This window comes from Spermophilus citellus (assembly GCF_964194105.1).
Source record: "Spermophilus citellus genome assembly, chromosome: 4".
Taxonomy (NCBI): Eukaryota; Metazoa; Chordata; class Mammalia; order Rodentia; family Sciuridae; genus Spermophilus; species Spermophilus citellus.
Window position 1 is genome coordinate 24,439,534 of NC_138185.1, and position 22,312 is coordinate 24,461,845.

At 50.0% G+C, this 22,312-nt stretch overlaps 1 protein-coding gene across 4 annotated transcripts in view; it reads right to left on the reverse strand.

The window, feature by feature from the left end:
* Positions 1 to 18,365, reverse strand: part of ZNF341 (zinc finger protein 341) — a 44,012-nt gene extending 25,647 nt beyond the window's left edge. The window contains exons 1-7 of one of the 4 annotated variants that reach the window (XM_081290802.1): positions 17,895 to 18,365; positions 13,293 to 13,403; positions 11,072 to 11,268; positions 7,879 to 8,028; positions 6,729 to 6,980; positions 3,852 to 4,026; positions 2,191 to 2,281 (exon numbers count right to left, since the gene is read on the reverse strand). In XM_081290802.1, coding sequence (XP_081146928.1) covers positions 2,191 to 2,281; positions 3,852 to 4,026; positions 6,729 to 6,980; positions 7,879 to 8,028; positions 11,072 to 11,268; positions 13,293 to 13,403; positions 17,895 to 17,925 — 1,007 coding nt within the window. In that variant the 5' untranslated portion in view covers positions 17,926 to 18,365. Of the gene's footprint in view, positions 1 to 2,190; positions 2,282 to 3,830; positions 4,027 to 6,728; positions 6,981 to 7,878; positions 8,029 to 11,071; positions 11,269 to 13,292; positions 13,404 to 17,894 lie in introns of those variants that run through there. The other 3 variants (XM_081290801.1, XM_081290803.1, XM_081290804.1) reach the window with 3 other exon arrangements.
* Between the last annotated feature and the right edge of the window lie 3,947 nt (positions 18,366 to 22,312).

The following is a 22,312-nucleotide window of genomic DNA, read 5'->3' on the forward strand; positions in this document are numbered from 1 at the left end:
TAGACACACTGCAAGAATTCAACAGCCATATATGGCCAGGAGCTACCCACAGTGGACAGCACTAGTTGGCATTTACATCACTACAGAAAAATCTATTGGAGAACAGCAGCAGAGACCGGTCGTACTCAACAGAGGTTGACCTTGCCCTCCAGAAGAGACCTGGCAATGTATGGAGACATTTTTGGCTGTCAGAGCTGTGGGGTGGGCAGTCACTGGCATCTAATGGTTAGAAATCAAGCTTGCTGGGCTGAGGATGTGGCTCAAGCGGTAGCGCGCTCGCCTGCCATGCGTGCGGCCCGGGTTCGATCCTCAGCACCACATACAAACAAAGATGTTGTACCCGCCGAAAACTCAAAAATAAATATTAAAAAATTTCTCTCTCTCTCTCTCTCTCTCTCTCTCTCTCTCTCTCTCTCTAAAAAAAAAAAAAAGAGGGGCTGGGGATGTGGCTCAAGCGGTAGCGCGCTCGCCTGGCATGCGTGCGGCCCGGGTTCGATCCTCAGCACCACATACAAACAAAGATGTTGTGTCCGCCGAGATCTAAAAAATAAATATTAAAAATTCTCTCTCTCTCTCTCTCTCTCTCTCTCTCTCTCTCTCTCTCTCTCCCCTCTCTCACTCTCTCTTAAAAAAAATAAATAAATAAAAAAAGAAAAGAAATCAAGCCTGCTGCCAGGCATGCTAGTACCTGCAAGCCAGTGAGCCCAGCAGCTCAGGAGGCTGAGGCAGGAGGATCACAAGAACAAGGCCAGCCTCAGCAACTTAGTGAGGCCCTAAGCAACTTAATGAGACCCTGTATCAAAAAAATAAATAAAAAATAAGAAGGGCTGGGGATGAGGTCAGTGGTTAAGTACCCCCGGTTTAAATCCCTGGTACAAAAAAAAAAAAAAAAAAGACAACAACGAAGTCAAAGATGCTGCTAAATGGTCCACAAAGCACAGCTCGGCCACCAGGAAAGAATGAGTGACTCCAAATCCCTAAAGGCAGCAGGAACATGGTCTGGAAAGAAGTCGTCCCTGCCACGGTTGGAATCTGAAGCAGCCTCTCCTCCCCGGCCTGAGAAGAGCAGGTATGTGTGAGTATCAGACAGTCTAGCACCAAAGAGAGGGTTGCTGTGATTCTCCAAGAGCTGAAACTGCAAGGGGAATAATCTCATCACATCTTCAGATTTTTTTTTTTTTTTTTTTTTGTACCGGGGATTGAACTCCAGGGGAGTTTTGCCCCTAAGCTACAGTGGCCAAAATTTTTTATTTTTTTACTTTGAGACAGGGTCTTGCTCAGTTGCTAAGGCTGGCCTTGAACTTGCCATCCTTCTGCCTCGGCCTCCTGAGGTGCCAGGATCACAGGCACATGCTACTGTGCCTGGATAGAACTTTTCAACACTGTGTCTATAAAACACCTAAATCACTTCACGGATCAACATATGTCACTGTTAATAGTTTGGAGATGTGGTGTCCCCAAAAGCTCATGTGTGAGGCAATGCAAGAAAGTGCAGAGGTGAAATAACTGGGTCAGGAGAGCCTTAACCCAATCAATGCATTAATCCACTTGAGTGATCAGCTGGGCGCTGACTGAAGGCAGGTAGGGTGTGGCTGGGGGACGGAGGTCACCAGGGGCCTGCCTTTGGGGTCTCCATGCTGCTCCTGGTGACCAGTGCTCTCTCTGCTTCCTGGTGCTATGTCCTGAGCTGCCTTCCTCCTCCACGCCCTTCTGCCAGGACGTCCTGCACCTCAGGGCTCAGAGCAGGGGCGTCAGCCACCTATGGGCTGAGACATCTGGAACCCTGATCCCCAGTGAGGTCCCTCGTCTACAGTAGGTCCCATGAGGCCTTGTGGTCACAGTGGCAAAGAAGCTGCCACGACCCCCAGGTCTGCGGACTCTCAACACCCCTCCACTCACAGGCGGAAGGTGGGCCTAGACAGGCGGGCACGCTCTTAGGAGGAGAGGCCCAGTTCAGCCGAGTGGCCCCAGCAGCGCAGGTGGCCCGGCAGCTCCCCCGGGCAGCGCAGGACTGAGGTGCCTCAAGCAGGCGCAGAGCCCCTCTCGCTCAAGCACATCGCCCACACCCTCTACCCGCCCAGACGGTCCTCTTGCACTGCGCCCCGGCCTGGGCTGCGCCCTGCACACGGTGACAGTGTGGAGGGCCGAGGTGAGCCCAGCCTTGGAGGGAGGAGGGGCGCGCCCACCTACCTTCGGATGTGCTGCTGCAGGTCGAAGTTTTTGGTGAAGGACTTGTCGCAGTAGGAGCACTTGAGCTGCTGAGCCTTGGGCTTCCCTGCAGCTGAAAGACAGTGCCAGGAGGGGCTGGTGAGGCTGGGGCACCGCTGAGGGGACCACCCCATCCCCTGGACCTGCGGCCACACAGCCCACACCCAGGAAGGCCACGTCCATGCACAGGCAGGGCAAGAGGCATGGGGGGCTCCTCCCAGTGCCCCGGGAAACCAGCGCGTGCTCTGGCTGGAAAGCAAGATGGCACCCTCAAAGGCTCCCCTTGCCCCCGGGAAAAATCCCACCTTTCCTATGGCCTCCAGCACCCGCACCCTCTGATTCTCCTCAACCTCTCAGCCCTCCACCCAGCTGCAGTGGACTCCTTACTAACCTTGAAAGACCTCAAGCAAGGTCCCATCTCTGGACCTATGCACCCGCAGGTCCCCTTGCATAGATACCCACAAGGCTGCTTCCTTCGCCTCCCCAGATGAACAGGTGGCATCATTTGGGCTGGGGCACTGGGGATTGAACTCAGGGGCGCTTAACCACTGAGCTACATTCCCAGCCTTTTTTCATTGTTTATGTGGAGACAGGGTCTGGCTGAGCTGCTTAGAGCCTCACTGAATTGCTGAGGCTAGCCTTGCCCTTGAGATCCTCCTGCTCAGCCTCCCCAGACTCTTGGGATTATAGGTGTGTGCCACTGCACCAGCCAGACCGCATCACTTCCCAGCCTCTCCCCAGCACCTGGATCACAGAACCCTGCTAATCTCCTTCCTAGAGTGACTCCCAGATATTGATTTCCTGGCTCGCTCTCCCAGTAAGCTCTGAGTAACTGAAGGCAAAGGCATCACGGACCAAGATATGAGAAGACCTCCGGCGCCCGCCGTGGAGCCTGGTGCTCGCAGGTCAACACATATTTGTGGAAGGAAAGAAAAGGAAAAATGGTTGACTGGAAAGCCTCTGGGAAATTCTCAGTATCTTTCCCTCCTTCTACCTCCTGCTTCTGACACTGTCACCCGCCCCATACTCGGCACCTCCAAAATGGTAACAGACACTACTACTTGTCTAACAGCCATTCTCTCCTTCTTCCCTCAAAAACTCCCTTACATAATGGGAACATCAGTGCTCCTAGCTAAAGCAGACATTTCCCAGCTTCCTTTCCAGCTAGGTATGGCCATGTGACTAAGTTCTCACCAATTAGATGTAAGCAAAAGTCTCATACAGAACTTCTGGAAGCTGGGAGGTACCCCTTTTACCCTTCCTTTCTTCCTCCTTCTTACTGCCTGGAATATGAAATTGATGACTGGAGCTCCAGCAGCCATTTTAGATGATGAGGCACCCTGATAAATGAAGCCATGCTCTGGGGATAGAGGAACAGAAAGACAGAAGATACATGGGTGCCTGGTGACCACGTCACATGATCCCCAGATTGCCTGCTTCTGGTCTTGTTCTACCCAGGACAGAAAAGAAATTCTATCACTTTTTAAGTCACTTATTTTAGATTTTTCTATTACATGCAACCAAAATTAATCCTAACCATTACAAAAGGGAAGACCAGAACCAAACAGCCTGTGGATAGGCTAATGCCAAGGGAAGATGCTCGTGGCAGGCTGGGGGCCCACCTTCCGGGAGTCCACTGGCACCTTTAGCCCGTCTGGTCTTCAGTGTTGGTGGCGAGTCAAAGGTGGCCACTGTGCCCCCAGTGGCGCTGGTCATGGGGACAGCGGGGTTTGGTCCTTTCGGCTTGAATCCCTGTTTGCCAGGGCTGTACACCGCAGGTGTGGGGTACACTGGAGCCTCCACACACTGATTTGGCACCTAGAAAGACAGCACGTCAGGGAAAGAGCCTGGGGAAGGAGAAGAGCCCCCAGCCTCACCATCAGCCTCAATGGGGTTCAGGCACCTGTTACTCCAAGACCCCCGGAACTTCAAAAGCCCTGCCTGGGATAAATCCGGGCTCCGCCACTTACTATTGAAGTGGCCCCTGGGTTTTAATCTCTCTGCCTCAGTTTCCTCCTCCGTAAAATGGGGCTCATCACAGCTCCCTCTCATGGGGTTGTTATGAGAATTTAAAAAGGAACAATTAAGAGCTTAGAGCAGAAGTTGGCATACATTAGGCACTGATAAACATGAGCTGTTATTAATGCTATTATAACTCCTTTTTTTTCCCTTTTCAGGGCTGGGGATTGAACCCAGTGGGGGCACTCTACCACTGAGCCACATCTCCAGTTATTTTTTATTTTTTCATTTTTTATGTTCTATTTTGAGAGAGGGCCTTGCTAAGTTGCTAAGGCTAGCTTGGAACTTTCAATCCTCCTGCCTCAGCATCCTGAGCCACCAGGATTATAGAAGTGTGCCACCACACCCAGCTATTATTGCTCTTGGTGATAGTTTTAGCACAAGAGAACAGGAAGCCCAAAGGGCCTGTGTCCTCACAGCTAACTAACACCGCCAGATGCTGCAGTAACAGCTTCCTGTCAACTGGGAGCCGATGCTGATGCCACAGAAAGCTGCTGAATGAATTCTGAGTCATTCACAAAACCGAGTTAACTAAGCCGGGATCATGACTGGCACATTGTGAAGAACTTGTTTGCATATCATTCATGGGTCTTTCTGGAATATTCTACCCAAAATGTCACTTCCTATCCCTCTCTGCTTTATTTTTCTCCTTACACTTACTGTTATCTGAAATTCTGAGCCAGGAATGGTGGCACATGCCTGGAGTCCCAGCAACTTGGGAGGTTGAGGCAGGAGGATTGCAAGTTTGAGGCCAGCTTCAGCCACTTAGCAAGGCCCTAAGCCATTTAGCAAGACGTTGTCTCAAAAATAAAAAATTTCTGAGACAGTGGACTTCCAGAAGGTGGGCTGGGGTTGTGGCTCAGTGGCAGAACACTTGCCTAGTATGTGTGAGGCACTGGGTTTGATCCCCAGCATCACATAAAAAAACTAAATAAACAAAATAAAGGTATTGTGGCCATCTACAATTAAAAATATTTTACAAAAAAAATTTAAAAATAAAAAATAAAAAAGGCTGGGGATGAGGCTCAGTGGTAAAGTGCCCTGGGGTCAATCAATTAAAATCAGACATTTTTCCTGTTTGTCCAGCTTCATTCCACAAGGCAAGGAGTTCTGCTCCCTACTCCAGGCCCAGGCTCAGAGCCAGGCTTGGCTCAAGCAGGTGTTTGACAACGGTCTGCTGAAAGAGCGCCCTCCCTAAAGCGCTCAGTGGGCACCCGACAGGACCCAGGCTCAGCCCGGAAATGCACCTCCCTCGACAGTGTGGTTTTGAACTTAAGACTAGGTTCTGCCCAGCAGCAGCTACTGCATGAGATCTGGATGCACAGTGGGGCAGAGAGCACCCTGTCCAGCAGCCACGTGGGAGAGGGCGGGCTGTGCAAGTCACAAGCAAAGGAGCCGCTGGCCCCGCTCTACGTGCCCCTCCTGCTCCCCAGGCCCCGGGCAGCAGTAGACTCCACGCCCCACGGGCCCCTGGCATCAGGATTCAGCGGCCACCCCCTGGCTCCCTGGGCTGAGCTCTGACAGCAGGCCTGAAAACCAGTGGCGCTTCTGCAGCCCTTCCTCCAGCGCTGAAGACACCTACCTTCTGTATTAAATCTCCCTGCCAGAAACGCAGTGTGGTGTGCACCTCCCTGATCGACCCTGACCAGGACTGCACTCGATCAATATCTGTCCCAGGCACGAATTCACCTACCACTCAAGGCCTTCCTGGGCAATCAGGTGACCACCACTGGGTCATGACACTGACTGTACCGTGGCCCCGACTCTTCCCTTCCTGGACCCATGCCTGTGCTGCACCTTTGCAGGGTGACTCTACAGCTCTTCCCACCGAGAAGCGGCATCAGGTCGGTCCCCTGAAATCTAGGCTGGCCTCATAGCCTACTGTGGCTGGGAGAAATGACTCGTGTCCTTACAGGTCTAAGCTTAGAGTGGTCTCAAGCATTTCTGTGTATTCGCCTCCACCACGGCCAGGAGAACCCGCAGGGGGATGAGGGCCACAAAGAGCAGAGCGGAGTCTCATCCTTGTCGCAGTCCAGGCCATCCCAGGGCAGCTGACACCCAGCCAAGGTCAGCAGAGGTGCCTGGCTGACTGGTGTGAGCACTTGGACATAAACACTGAGGTCCTGGGGGGTTCTTACACAGCAATAGATAATTGATTCATCTCGCTTGTAAAAGAATGAGACAGTTATGCTGATAATTTGGGGGGATCTTCTCCCCAAAGGCAAGTATCCTGACCGTTCTGACTGCCCCTGAGCAGGGCTAGTGTTTCTGCTTCAACCACTACTTCATCCCACCTCCCAGGTCGCATTTTCCATCGGTGGCTGTGATGCTTCTATCGAGGTCCCGCTTTCTCCCACGATGCATCTCCCATGAGGGCCGGGTGGGTCTGGTTCAGTCCCCCATGGTACCACACCCCTAGCACAGAGCCTGGCACACAGCTGGTGCTCAGGAAAGGCCTTGGCCATGCCCAGGTCCCTGCACCCCTCCCTGCCCTGGCTCACCTCCAGTGGCGGGTAGGGCTGCATCCCCAAGGCCTGGATCTCCACCGTCCCACTCCCAGCCATGGGCGCAGCAGCACTGTACACCTCCACCACACCACTGCCACCAGGGTTGGGACGCCCGGGGGGGCCCAGGCTCTGGGGTGGGGGCGGCGGGGGTTGTGGGGGTGGAGGTGGCGGCAGAGGTGGTGGGGGTGGAGGAGGTGGCGGAGGCTGAGTGAGGTAGCTGGGCACAGAATGCATGTTCAGGCTGCTCTGAAATCAAAGCAAAGCAAAGCAAAGCATTAGAGCTGCTGGCTGCCACCAACATTGACGAGGAAGACTGTGTACCTGCGCCTCCTCAGGGGACGGGAATGACTCACAGGGACCTCAGAGAGGACAGGGAAACAAAGTCCCAGAGGAATTCTGAGGGGGCATCAGCCTGGAGCCGCTATTCTTTTTTCTAAGAACATCAGCAAAACCGACCAGCATGTTGCCATCTCCAGGAGGCCTGTTTACAGGGCTGGCTCTGACGGGCACCTAAGAACGCAGCTTTGGGACACTCCTGGCTAATACGGCTGCTATGCCCGCCAGCGGCACAGACCACACTGTGCCAGTACCAGCTCATCTAGACGCTTTGTACCAACAGTGTGGTTTACTGGGAGCATCTCCGTCCCTCCGGGGAGTCTGGAATTGGTGTCACGGTGGCCAGTCGCCTATGGGTATTAGAAAATCCCAAGGAGCCCCGGTGTATCTTCTAATATTTGGGGGCAGGAAGATTTAACTCAGGGACACTTTATGACTAAGCTACATCTGCAGAGACTTGAACTTGTGATTTCCTGCCTCATCCTCCCAAATCACTAGGATTATAGCACACCCAGCTGACAAGGGACACTTTTAAAAAACAAAAGCAGGAGTCAAAATAGCCAAACTGTGGCGGTTCCCTCAAAGTAGTGAGGCTGGCCGCAGGAGGCTGACAGGCCCCCTCAGCAAGGGGAAGGCTGGCCCAAGCCCCCTTTTTTCTACAAGGTACTGAACACAGGCCTGGAGACAAGACCCAGTGAGACTTGCTTGCGTGTGTAAGGTCTCCAGTTTGATCCTCAATACTACAAATAAACACAAAGAACAAAGCAAGAAAAAGAAAGACCCTGTGAGAAGCCGGTGGCCTCCTTACCTGCACAGGCGGGGGCCCCTGGGGCATGGGCTGGTCCAGGGACGTGAAGGCTGACATGGCAGACATGAGCACGTCATCGCTCACCAAGATGTTGCCCTGCACCAGGGTCTGGATCAGTGGGGACGGGGGCACTGTGATGTACGTGGAGATCTGAGCAGCAAGAGAGACAGACAGACAGGAAGGGATGTGTGAACACGTCTGAGGCTCTGCAGGGAAGCTGAGGGAAAGATCCAGGTTCCCGAGTCCCACAGACCTGACCGTGTGACCCTGGCCCTCCACCTCTCCGCTCAGTCCTCCCCAAAACAGAATAACAGACACCATTCTGCAAAGTACAAGCCTCTGATCCAGCAATAACACTTCCGGTTTCTAGACCAGGGAACTGCTCACACCCTGCACAGAGAGCCCAGATGAGAGGCTCCCATGAGCCTTGATTCTTTACCACTGAGCCACACCCCTGGCCCTTTTTCTTTTTTGAGACAGGGTCTTGCCAAGTTGCTGAGGCTGGCTTTGAACTTGCTATCCCCCTGCCTCAGCCTCCCCAGTCACTGGGATGACAGTGTATGCCACTGGGCCGGCCACACAGCCTTGTTTCCAACAGTGGAAAACTAAATAATGTCCACCAATGGGGGAATGACCACAGGGCTGGGGCTGGAGCACTTGCCTAGCATGCGTGAGGCACTGGGTTCGATCCTCAGCACTACATAAAAAGAAATAAATAAAATAAAGGTATAAATTTTTTTTAAAAATAACATCATATTCCTGGAATAGAATACTATATGGCATAAAAAATAAAATTGCATATAATACAAAGACTATGTGTTCTTATTTAAAAAAAAATCTAAAACAATAGCATATGATTCCTTAGTTACTTAAATAAAATATTTGAATGTACCTTAGATCATGAAGGATATCTGCCAACAGCTACCTGGGGGCAGGGGAGAGGAGCAGCACCAAACTAGTCTTGATTTGTAACCTTCTAACTTTCAAAAGGTACAAGGGGGCTGGGGCTGTAGCTCAGTGGCAGATTGCTTGCCTCACTCATGTGAGGCACCACACAAAAATAAATTAATAGACAAAGATATTGTGTCCATCTACAACTAAAAAATACTTAAAAATAGAAAGTAGGAGGCGGGCTGGGGATGTGGCTCAAGCGGTAGCGCGCTCGCCTGGCATGCGTGCAGCCCGGGTTCAATCCTCAGCACCACATACAAACAAAGATGTTGTGTCCGCCAAGAACTGAAAAATAAATATCAAAAAATTTTCTCTCTCTCTTAAAAAAAAAAAAAAAAGAAAGAAAGAAAGTAGGAGGCAAGGCCTGAATTACCAGCAAAGGTACAAATCAATAAAAAATTAAAATATCATGCTTAGAATAGTTAGGGGGACAGGCAGATCTTATAAGAAAGCATCAAACTGGCTGGGTGCAGTGGCGCATGCCTGTTAATTCCAGCAGCTTGGGAGGCTGAAGCAGGAGGATCGCAAGTTCAAAGGCAGCTTCAGCAACTTAGTGAGGCCCTAAGCAGCTTAGTGAGACCCTGTCTCTAAATAAAATACAAAAAAGGGCTGGGGATATGGCTCAGTGGTTAAGTACTAGGTTCAATTCCTGGTACCAAAATAATAATAATAATAATAATTTTTTAAAATAAAATAAAATAAAAAATGTTGTTGATAGAGCACTTTCCAAGCATGTATGAGGCACTGGGTTCGATCCTCAGCACCATATATAAATAAATGAATAAAATAAAAGATTTATCAACATGTAAAAATATAGGGATGTAGCTCAATGGTAAAAACCCCTGAGTTCAATCTCCAATACTAAAAACAAACAACAAAAATAGAAAGAAAGAATTTTTCTTCTCTTCTTTTGTTGAAAAAAAAAAGTAGGGGAGGGGAATATCTTCTTCTAGTAAAACTCATAATCGAGGAGTTAGAGAAATGACTGTGTCCTATGCTAGGAGATCCTGTGGCAATTTGAAAAGTTTCAGTCTGCACGTCCCAGTGGGCTGGGGGTGAATGCTCTTTCTGATGGCAGAACTGTGTCCATATAAGATTCTAAAAGAGTAAGGAGAGAGGAGGAAGCCACAGGGAAATTCAGCTCCTTGATTCTTCCTGAGAATGCCCAGCCTCCTTCATAAGGGATCCTTTAACCTGGGGCCCCCACCAGGACATCCTTGCTCTAGAACCATGTTCCAGCCTGCCCTCCTTCTGACCTCCGCCTTGGGGTCTGCACAGTCTACACTGCCTCCCTCTACGGCTCCCAGAGCTCGTCCAGGTGAACTCCTAATACCCTGCTAAAACATTCTCCTGGTAGCTTTCCCACTTTGGATGATGCAACTCCAACTCAAGTCACCCTTGACTCCTCTTTATGTCTCTTTATGTCACACTCCTCACTAAACTGGCCTACACACCCTTTTGTTAACATCTTCAAAATATTTCCCAAGTCTCCTTCTTACCCTGTCCTCAGGCACCACCCTGGTCCAGCCGCGCCGCCCACTGCCTGGAGCTGCCATCACAGCTGCCTCCTGGCTTTGCTCTCCTACCTGTCAGAATCTATTCTCTTGACAGCAGCTGAGAGACCTGGTTAGAGCGTAAGTCAGACTACACCCCTCTGCTGCTCAAAGCTTTCCGGCACTTCCCATCTCACTCCAGGTGAAGCCCACAAGGCCGACCCACCTGCCAGGCCCCTCTTGCGGGCCCTGTCACCCTCCGTCTTCCTCACCCTCCCAGCCGCAGTCCCCTCCTTATACCTGGAATGACCTGGCACACTTCTGCCTCCGGTTTTTGTACCTGCTGATCCCTCCACCTGGAACACTCTTCCCCTCACCTCCTTGGGTCTCTGCTCACATATCACCTTTCCACAGAGCCCTTCCCCAGGTACCACTCTGCCTTGGCGTCCCCTAGCTCCGCACTCAACACGCTGAAGGAAGTACAGCTTTATGTGTTTGTTTGCATACTACCCGTGTCACTCAGCTCCACAAGGGCAGGGACCTGATCTGTTTTATCCACTGATGTACCTCCTGGGCCCAGCAGTGCCCGACACACAGTAGGTGCTTGGAAAGATCTGCTGGAACAGATGTGGTGGCGCACACCTGTCATCCCAGCTCAACTCAGGCAGCTGAAGCAGGAGGACAGCAAGCTCAGACCTAGCTTTAAAAAAAAAAAAAAAAGCTGGGAGGATAAATGAATGAATGAATACCTGGCGATTGGCAGGAGGCGGGGCCTGCTGGACTGTGGCAGGTGCTGCTGGAGGCGTGTAGATGCTGTTTGTGGCCAGCGAGACGGTGGCCAGGGCAGGGGCGTTCCCCTGGCACTGTTCTCGCTTGTGGGTCATAAAGGCTGGCAGCGAGTTGAACTGCTTCTTGCACTTTCCGCAGAGAAAGACATCCTCATCATCTAAAGGTCATACCCAGATGCAGGAAGGGACCGTAGAGGGATTGAGTAATGGGGGAAAAAAAAAAGCAAGATTAAGTCAGGGGCATCATGGTGAACAGCGGGAGATTGTAGAACAGAGAGAACCAGCAACTCTGGACAGCATTCGCGATTTGTTGAGTGTGTCGAACATCAACCGGGAGCTTCCTGGGAGCCACACAGGCTCCTGTGGGAAGAGCCAGCCATGTGCAGCTAGGTAGCAAACCATTAGACACCAGGAAATAATAGAGTGGGTTCCGTTCAAAGTTGATAATTTCAGATTTTTTTTTCTTTTTTGGTACCAGGGATTGAATATAGGAGTGCTTAAGCACCGAGCCACATCCCCAGCCCTTTTTTGTATTTTATTTAGAGACAGGGTCTCACTGAGTTGCTTAGGGCCTCACTCAATTGCTGAGGCTGGCTTTGAACTCACGATTCTCCTACCTCAGCTTCCCAACCCCCTGAGATTACAGGCTTGTGCCACTGCACCCAGCTAGGAATCTTTATCCTGCCTGAATTTATTCCTCTGTCTCCAAATGGACCAGGTGAGCACACTGCCCGCTGCTAAGCTGCTTCTCTTAGAACAGCTCATTCTGCAAGGCTCACCTCCTCCAGGAAGGCTTAGCCAGAGTTCCTTCCTTTGGGTTCACCTGTCATATATTAGCTTTCTCATCAGCACTAAACTATGAGTCCCCTAAGGAAAAGAAATGTGTCTTCTTTATCACCACAGCTGGGATATCTTCTGCACACTTAGGAGGTCCTCAACGGATGTTTGCTGAATAAATGAAAAGTTAATTGAACCAGGCATGGTGACACATAATAATCCCAGCAGCTGGGATCACAGGTTTGAAGCCAGCCTCAGTAACTTAGCAAGGCTATAAGGAACTCTGTGGGACCCTGTCTCCAAATAAAAAAATAAAACAGGCTGGGATGTGGCTTAGTGGTTAAGTGCCCCTGGGTTCAATCTCCACTACAAAAAAAGAAAGGAAGGAAGGAAGGAAGGAAGGAAGGAAGGAAGGAAGGAAGGAAGGAAGGAAAAAATTAGTGGGAAACATGGCTTCCTAGTTAAAGATGAGTGAGTGACAGACATGCTTCCCAGCCTGCCTTGTAGCAGCATGTCATGTGACTGAATTCTGACCAACAGAATGACAGCAGAATGTACTGTATGTGCAACTTCCCCTTGAAAGGAAAAGGCATGATTTCCACTTCTTTCTTTCTTCACTTTGTGTTGGCCGGGAGGTGGCGACCACAGTAGGAGCTGGGTGGGGCGGCCACCCTGGACTGCACGTGAGGACAGCAGACCCACAGAAAGAAATCACCAGACTCACCTCAAATGCCCACCAGGACTTCACCCAACAGAGAGATAAATTTAATCTTTTAAAAACCATAAGAAACTTTCCTTTCTCATCTACAACAGTTGAAACCAAGTCCCGAGTACTCTCATAAGGTTCCTATGAAATAGGACAATTATCCCCATTTAACAGACATGGAAACCGACGCCTAGGGAGGTTGATTCACTTGGCCAGGGCCACAGAGCCAGGGACTATGGACACAAAATTCAAAACAGGTTTTTATCCTTTTGTCCCGAGAGTGCTTCCTAAGTGCTTAAGAATGTTTATGGAAGAAATAAATGAACACTCAGTCTCATATAAGGACTTGCAACAGAGTTTTGCCCTATGTCTTAGGGACTTGGTCTTTAAATTGAAGACATTCATGTTCAGCCTATTCTTTCTGGAGAGTTGAGAAACAACTTTCAGAGAAAATGAAAAGCATTGCCCAGCATCGGGGCTCCCACAGCCACTAAGTAAGTGAGACAGCGTCCTCCGAGCTAAGCAGAGAAGGCCTGAATAAACCTGAAGGTACAGGCTGGAGGGTGGGAGACAGGGTTCAAATTCCCAGGGACATCCTAAGGACCCAGTGACAGTTTACTCCTATACCCTCTCAGGACCTCTACATGCTCTTCCTAAGGAGCCACTGACTCTCCACTGGTGGGCACAGCAGATACTCACCCAATGGCTGGATGGCAGGGGGTGCACTGACACTCTGGCCTGTTGGATCAGGGACTGCTCCTTGGCCATCCAACAGTGACTGGACGGCCAGAACAGTCTGATTGTCCATTCCTGAAAAAGACAACACGGGCTCTGAGGAAAGTGGGCCCAGATCATCCTCCCGAGCCAGATCCACTGCAACACCAGGGTAGAGACAGCTGGCAGCACCCAGCAGATGTTCTCTCCTACTGCCCTGTAACAGATCCCAATATTTGCTGGGCACAGTTGCACACATCTGAAATGCCAGCAGCCTGGGAGGCTGAGGCAAGAGGATTGAGAGTTCAAAGCCAGCCTTAGCAAAAGTGAGAAGCTAAGCAACTCAGTGAGCCTCTGTCTCTAAAAAAAATACAAAATAGGGCTGGGGAGGTGGCTCAGCGGTTAAGCACCCCTGGGTTTAATCCCTGGGGGGGGGGGGAGAGAGAGAGAGAGAGATCTGGAAAGATTCTGGGCCTTTGAGGAGCCTGTACCTGCCATCCTCACATTGCAAACTGACTTCCGCTGGATTCTCCCATGAAACAAACAATGTTCCAGCCTCTTTCGGTCACTGCTAGTTTGGGTTCCTCTCTTACTGATGGCTATCTCTAATCCTAAACCGTGGAGCCCTTCTGGAAATCTTTCTCACCCATGCCCCATATCTCACAAGTCTGTCTGCATCCAGGCACCCTTGCCTTCTTTGTTCCCATCTATCTTCCTTTCACTATCAAGCATCTGCTGAAGGCTGTCCTGCTCTTAATCTACCTATCTTCCAATCCTCCTGCTCCAGGGGGACTTAAGCTCCCACCTACCACCAAAGACCACCTGGCAGCATCCAGACACGCCATGGAACACTTCCTTCTTGGCTCCAGGTACCACCCTTCCAAGGTCTCCTCCTCCTTTCTGGGGGCTTGCGTAGTTTGGATATGGAATATCCCCCCAAACCTCCTATGTTGAAGGCGTGGTCCCCAGTGTAGCAATAGTCAGAGGTGGTGCTTCGGGAAGTGATTGGATCATGAAGGTCTCATCTCATTAACAGACTAACCTCTGATGGGTTCATGCTTGAATGGACTACTGGAAAGGGGTGGAAATTAGAAGGTGGGGACTGGTGGGAGGAAGTTCGTCCTTGGGGACATGCTCTGCAAAGAATACATTCTTGTCCTTGGCCCTCCCTGCCAAGATGTGGTGAGGCAATGTTCTGCCTTATCACAGGCCCACAGCAATGGGGCCAGCTGACTAGGGACTGAAACCTCTGGAATCATGAGCCAAATTAATCTTTCACCCTTTAAGCTGTTTATCTCAGGCATTTCATCATAGTTATAAAAAGCTGTCTAGCACACACCTCCTTTCCTCTCCTGACTGCTCCCTAAACATTGCTATTTCCAGAGGTTCCTTCTGCCTCTGGACTCTTTCCTATCCTGTCCCTGAGCAGGATGCAAAACTGTGTTTTAGAGTCTGGGTACAAATCTATACATGAATGTCCACAGAACTTTTACTCATGATTTTAAAAATCTGGAAACATTTCAGAAGACCCTCCAGTGGACAGATGGTTAAACTGGATCATCCATACCATGAAATATTCAGCAACAGGAAAAAACTAGCTACGCACAAGGGCACACACCTATTATCCCAGAGGCTTGGGAGGCTGAGGCAGGAGGATTGCAAGTTCAAAGCCAGCCTCAGCAAAAGTGAGGTGAGGCAACTCAGTGAGATCCTGTCTCTAAATAAAATACAAAATAGGGCTGAGGGTGTGGCTCAGTGGTCAAGTACCCTGAGTTCAACCCTTAGATACCCCTCCCCAAAAAAGAAAAGGAACAAGCTATTGATAGCCACAACAACTTGATTCAACCTTCAACTGAGATGTGTGGGGAAAAAAGCAAGTCTCAAAGGTTATATATTCTACAATTCCATTTATAGGATGTTCTTTGGTGAGTGTATGGGTGCTGGGGACTGAACCCAGGGCCTTGCACATACTAGGCAAGTACTCTGCCAGCGAGCTACACCCCAGCCCTATAATATTCTTTAAATGACAGAACTTTAGAAACAGAACAGATTAGCAGTTGCCAGGGGTCAAGGATGATGTGAATGGAGGAAGGATTTGTGGTGTGGCTAGAAAAGGACAACACCTGGTAGTGACAGAACTGTTTTGTGTTGACTGACAGTGATATTCTCTAGTGTTACAAGATGTTACCATTGGGGGAGACTGGGTATAGGATATAGGGGATCATTCTATTATTTTTAATTGGTGCATTATAATTATAAATAATAGTGGGATTCAACTGGGTGTGGGGACACATACCAATAATCTCAGAGACTGTGGAGGCTGAGAGAAGATAGAAAGTTTCAGTCCAGCCTAAACAACTTAGCAAGACCCTATCTCAAAATAAAAAAATACAGAAGGTCTGAGGATACAGCTCAGTGGTAGAGTGTCCCTGGGTTCAATCCCCAGTACCAGAGCAGAACAGAGCACCACTCCCAAAATGCCTCTTGGGCACCCCTTCATTCTTTCCTTACTTACTGCTCCCTCCTCCACTTTCTAGACTTTTGGCAAACCTAGCTACCAAATTTGTCTCAGATGCACTCTTTCTTTTTTTTTTTAATATTTATTTTTTAGTTTTTTTCAGCGGACACAACATCTTTTTTGTTTTGTATGTGGTGCTGAGGATCGAACCCGGGCCGCACGCATGCCAGGCGAGCGCGCTACCGCTTGAGCCACATCCCCAGCCCTCAGATCCACTCTTTCAATCCCCTCAGCTGTCCCCTGGCCAGGGCCACCATCAGTTCTCAGCTGACAACCTGGGCAGAGTCCTCACTCACCTCCCAAGAGCCACTCTGGCCCCCTCCAGTCTGTTCCCGCAGAGGCCATGGTGAACTTTATAAAACATACATTAGCTTGTGCGGCTCCCCTGCTGAAAATCTTTTCTTAGCTCCACACTGATCCCAAGATAAAGTTCAGAAGCTTCATCAAACCAATGGAAGCCTCTTCTCTAGCTGCTCCCCTGCATGAGAAACCAGGGGAGAGCTTTGCAAATGCAGTTCCCACTGCCTCGGTCATTCAGATGACCCTGTCCCCTGGATCTTCAGGCCTGCTGCCCTTCCCTCGCCCAGCAGGCATGGTGATGTCCTAGGGGCTGATTTCTCTTTTACTTATTCATTTATATTTTGGTGTTGGGAACTGAACCCAGAGCTTGTGCATGACCCTCCTCTACCACAAGCTCTAGTCCCACCTGATTTCTTTAATTTCTTCTTTATTCAATACACAAATTAATTCTTGTAATTATCATTCTAATAGTGCAGATGAAAGAGAAAGGCCTCACTCCATCTTCTTATCCTCCCACACAGAACCCCCACTGACCCTCACCTTTCACATCTATCATCCCTATTTTCTTCATTTTGCACAAATGGCCAGCTGAGATCTTCTTTCACCATCTACCTTTTCTAGAATTCTATCATTTCTACAATTGCTTGTTCTATGTCTCTCTCCACCACAATCACTAGACTGGGGGGGTGCGGATGGGGAGTGTGTCTGGTTCAATGACTATTCTTGAAATTGAATCCCCCTCCAAGAAGTAAAGCAAGTGGCCCAGTTTTCCAAGGGAGGTGCAGGACTCAAAGTCTCCTCGGGCCACTCACCCCACCCCAGCCCCGCCAGCCCAATCCTCTTCCGTTTGCATTCTAACCGATTACTCATCATTCTAGGATCTGTATTTCCCCCCGGGTCTACTGTGTGCCCTGGTCCGGGGTAGCTAGGGCTACCCTTGCCCCCTGATGCCAGCAGGTGCACACGGAGGCATTCCAAGTTTGCTGTATCTGAAGCCTCCAATTCTCTGGTCCTAAGAACTACTCTCCATCCCGGGATCCTGCAGATCACAAGCAGTCAGTGGGCACCCGGTATTTACAGCTTGGATCTGAGAGCACCGCGTCCCGCCAGGCACACGCCTGCGGGCATCCTGTGTTGGTCTGAGTGTGCAATACTCGGTGCCCCAGCAGGGCACACGCGGTAGAAGCCCAGGTGTGCGGGCTTGGGTCTGTGAACTGCTAGTCTCGAGCTTGCACACCGATAGCGCCTCTCCCTTGCCAGTCTGCATATAAGGGACTACGTGCCAGCACGAGGCACAGTTCGCACAGGAAAGCTCTTGGTGGGCAGGGCGCTGGTCCAGCTGCCCAAGCCCTGGCGCGGGTCAGCGGCTCCTGCACCGCGTCCCTCCGCGCCTGGGTCCTGCGGAGCAGCGGTGCGGCCCGGCTGTTCCCGCCGGGACACCCCTCCCGCGCCGGCCCGAGGCCCTGAGGCTGGAGCTGTTCCGGGCCCGCGGCCCCCTCCCCGCTGGACCAGCTCTCGACGGCTGTTCCGGGACCGGTGCCCCCGCCAGGCCTCGGCTCCCGCGGCTGTTCCGGTCCCGCTGCGCCCTCCCCGCCGGACCGTGGCTCCCGCGGCTCTTCTCGCCTGCGCCCCTCCCGCCCCGCGGCTGTTCCGGGCCCCGCGCCCTCCGCCCCGAGGCCGCCACGCGCCCTGGGCCCGGCGCTGCGAGGGCGCGGCGGGAGGGGGCGCAGCGCGGAACAGCCGTCTCCGCGGGCCCCGTAGCTGCTCACCCTCCAGGGCCTCGAAGATCGCCTGCGCCATCTTGGAGCCGCCGCCGCCGCCGCCGCCGCGGGAGCCCAAGCGGGGCTACGCGAGCATTGTGGGAGCGGCGGCGGCGGCGGGGTTGGGGCCGCCAGGGGGCGCCCGAGAGCCGCCGCCGAGCCCCCCGGCCCCCGCACGCGGCCACTGCTGGCGGGACCCCAGCGTCCCTGGGCTCCTGCATCTCGCCCCGGTGGCCCAGTGTCCGGCGCCTCCGGGCCCCATCTCCACCTCCCTGGAGGACCTCAGTGGGTCGCGCCCACGGGACCCTCCCGCCCTGTTATCTGAACCACTCACCAGACCAGACCCCCCACCGACACCCCGACCCTGCTCCCATCCCAACTTTGCAACACCAGCTCACGCGGACCACTCGACTCTGTCACAAGGACTCCCGCAAACCCCAACTGAGCGACCCAGGTTCCACCCCGTGTCAGACTTCCCTCCCGCCGAAGCCCCCATCTTTCCCCACCACCGGTCTCTCCTCGTGTAACTCCCATCACTGCCTGGGCTTAATCAGGGCAGCAGAATAGAATAGACATTATGATTGCTGTATGTATATAGGTGACTCTATGACCAGTGTGATTCTGCAATCTGTACAATCAGAAAAATGAGAAATTATACCCCAATGATACAAATGTATGAATTGCCAAGATCATTGTAATGTCATGTGTAGATTAAAAAATAATAATAATAAATAAATAAATAAATAGCAAGCTTGTGAAACTGAAAAAAAAAAATCCCCTATCACCTCAGATTCCTCCATGGCTGAAGACCCTCCCCATTTCCACCTTTCGGGGGCCTCCTATTTTCCTTTCCTATCGATCCATTCCTGCTTCCCCAGGGACTCTCATTTTCTTTTTTCTTTTTTGAAACAGCTGGATTGCTGAGGGTCTCCCTAAATTTCGTAGGCTGGCCTCAAACTTGAGATCCTCCTGCCTCAGCCTCCTGAGTAGCTGGGATTACAGGCACGCGCTGAGCCCTGCTAAAGACCCTATTTTTGACACATAAACCCCCAGTGCTCAGCCAGTCACTCCCAGCCCAGCCTCACAGAGGTCCATTCTGGTCTCACAGGGACCCTCCCACCTACCTCTCTCTGTATCTCCCCCCAGATTCATTCATATTCTCTCTCTCTCTCTCTCTCTCTCTCTCTCTCTCTCCACACACACACACACCCTCACCCTCTATACAACCAAATTCTCTTAGCTCTAAAAATTCACTGATCCTTTCCCATGAAGGAGTGGGAGAAAACAGACATTCAATCTTTTTTTTTTAATATTTTTTAGTTGTCAATGAACCTTTATTTTATTTATTTATATGTGGTGCTGAGGATCATGGAATCATAGTCTAGCAGGCGAGATAAGCTATAAACAGTGCCCAGTGCCTCAAACATGCTAGGCAAGCGCTCTACCACTGACATTCAATCTTAAAAATTATTATTTTTTTAGCCGGGCACAGTGGCGCCCGCCTGTAATCCCAGTGGCTCAGGAGGCTAAGGCAGCAGGATCTCGAGTTCAAACCCAGCCTCAGCAACAGTGAGGTGCTGAGCAACTAATTCAGTGAGACCCTGTCTCTAAATAAAATAAAACAAATAGGGCTGGGGATGTGGCTCAGTGGTTGAGTGCCCTTGAGTTCAATCCCTGGTACCAAAAATAAAATGAATTTTAAAAAAATTTTAATGGTTCTGGGGATTGAACCCAGGGCCCTGGTGCTTGCTAGGGAAGTGCTCTACCCCGTGCTGTGCTGAGGTGCATCCCCAGCCCATCTACTTTCATTCTGCAGACCCCCAAACCACTACATACAGATCCCCTAAGGAGGGTGGTAGCTCAGTGGTAGAACACTGCACAGTATGTGTGAAGCCCTGGGTTCAATCCCCAGCACCCAAATAAATGAATAAATAAATTTATCCTAAAAATTAAGCAATATTCATTCAAAGCTTCTCCCCTTGTGGAATGCTGCCAATTCATTGTTCTGATGACTTGCTGCATAGACCCTCTGTTTATCCACCACCCAAGACCCATTTCTACCAATGAACTCCCCATCCTGCTCTGAATCACCCCTGTTCCCCCACTACTACCACCACCCCCTCCATTCCCCCTTGCACATGAGCCCTGAGCAAATATCCCCCACAGAAAACCCCCTCTTCTAGACTCTATACCTGGCTCCTTTCCTGGGAAACTTGGAGACCCAGGGCCTACCTATTGCCTCTCTGGTAGGAGTAAGAGCAGGGTTCCCTCTTCATATAACTTTATTATTATTATTATTATTATTATTATTATTATTATTATTCAAGTAATAATATATTCACATTCATTTTTTAAAATTGGGTACGTCTACTATGTGCTGTACTGTTCTAAATGCTGGGGACACATCCCTGACAAAAAGACAAAAATCCTTGCCTTTATGGAATCATAGTCTAGCAGGCGAGATAGGCTGTAAATAAGAGAGAGAGAGGTTCTGTAACTTTAATTTTTTCTGAGAGAAAGCGAGGCTGTTTTAATGAGGGTGATCAGGAAAGGCCTCTCTGAGAAGATGGACCTGAGAAATGAGCTGGAGTCAGCTATACAAAGAGCAGAGCGGACACTGGGGTGGGGCTCAGTGGTAGAGCACTCACCTGGCAGGTGTGAGGACTGGATTCCATCCTCAGCACCACATAAAAATAATCACACAAGATAAAGGTATTGTGCCCATCTACAACTAAAAAAAAATATTTAAAAAAAGAAAAGAGGGGCTGGGGTTGTGGCTCAGTGGTCGAGTGCTCGCCTAGCATGCATGAGCCACTGGGTTCGATCCTTAGCACCACATAAAAACAAAATAATGTGTCCACCTAAAACTAAAGATATATAAATAAATAAATGTTTAAAAAAAAAGAAAAGAAAAGAAAGGCAGAGGGGGCAGGTGCAGTGCCTTAGGCCTGCTGTAATCCCAGCTACATGGAGACTGAGCACAGAGGATCAAAAGTTTGAGGTCAGGCTGGGGATGTGGCTCAAGCGGTAGCGTGCTCGCCTGGCATGCGTGCGGCCCGGGTTCGATCCTCAGCACCACATACCAACAAAGATGTTGTGTCCGCCGAGAACTAAAAAATAAATATTAAAAAAATTCTCTCTCTCTCTCCTCTCTCACTCTCTCTTTAAAAAAAAAAAAAAAAAAGTTTGAGGTCAGCCTGGGCAACTTAGCAAGCCATTGTCTCAAAATAAAAAATAAAATATGGGGCTGGGGTGGTAGCTCAGTGGTAGAGTGCTCACCTAGCATGCATGAGGCACTGGGTTCAATCCTCAGCACACACAAATGTAAAACAAAGATATTGTGTCCACCTAAAACTAAAAAATAAATGTTAAAAATAAATAAATAAAAAGTAAAAAATGCTGGGGATTGGGCTGTGGCTGTGGCTGTGGCTCAGTGGTAGAGCACTTGCCTAGCATGCGTGAGACACTGGGTTCGATCCTCGGCACCACATAAAAATAAACAGATAAAATGAAGGCTTTCTGTTCACCTACAACTACAAAATTTTTTTTTTTAATACTGGGGATGGAGGCTGGGGTTGTAGCTCAGTGATAGAGCACTTGCATAGCCTGTATGAGGTACTGGGTTCAATCCCCAGCACCATCTAGAAATAAATAAATAAATAAAATAAAGTCATTGTATCCTTCCACAACCAAAAATTACAAAAGAATAATAAGATTCCACTAACACAAAGCAACACAAAGCATGGTGGTTTTCCAACATGCACATAGTATATTTTGATCACAGCATATTTAAATTTTATTTTTATTTACAGTAGAATGCATTTTGACATATTGTACACAAATGGAGCACAACTTCTCATTCCTCTAGCTATACATGGTGCAGAGTCACTCTAGTAGTGTAATCATACATGTATATGGGGTAAAATGTCTGTCTCATTCTACTGTCCTTCCCATCCCCACAGCCCCACCCCTCCCCTCACTCCCTTCTACACAAACCAAAGTTCCTTCCTTCTTTCCTCTCTCCCCCTCCCCCAGCCTTTGAGGATCAGCATCCGTTTACCAGAGAAACCATTTGGCTTTTGGTTTTTTGGGGTTTGGCTTATTTCACTTAGCATGATATTCTCTAGTTCCATCCATTTACTTCCAAATGCCATAATTTCATTCTCCTTTAAGGCTGAGTACTATTCCATTGTGTATATATACCATATTTTCTTCATCCATTTATCTGTTGAAGGGCATCTAGGTTGATTCCATAGTTTAGCTATTGTGAATTGAACTGTTATAAACACCGATGTGGCTGTGTCCCTATAGTGTGCTGATTTTAAGTCCTTTGGGTATAGACTGAGGCGTGGGATAGCTGGGTCCAATGGTGGTTCCATTCCCAGTTTTCTGAGGAATCTCCATACTGCTTTCCAGAGTGGTTGCAC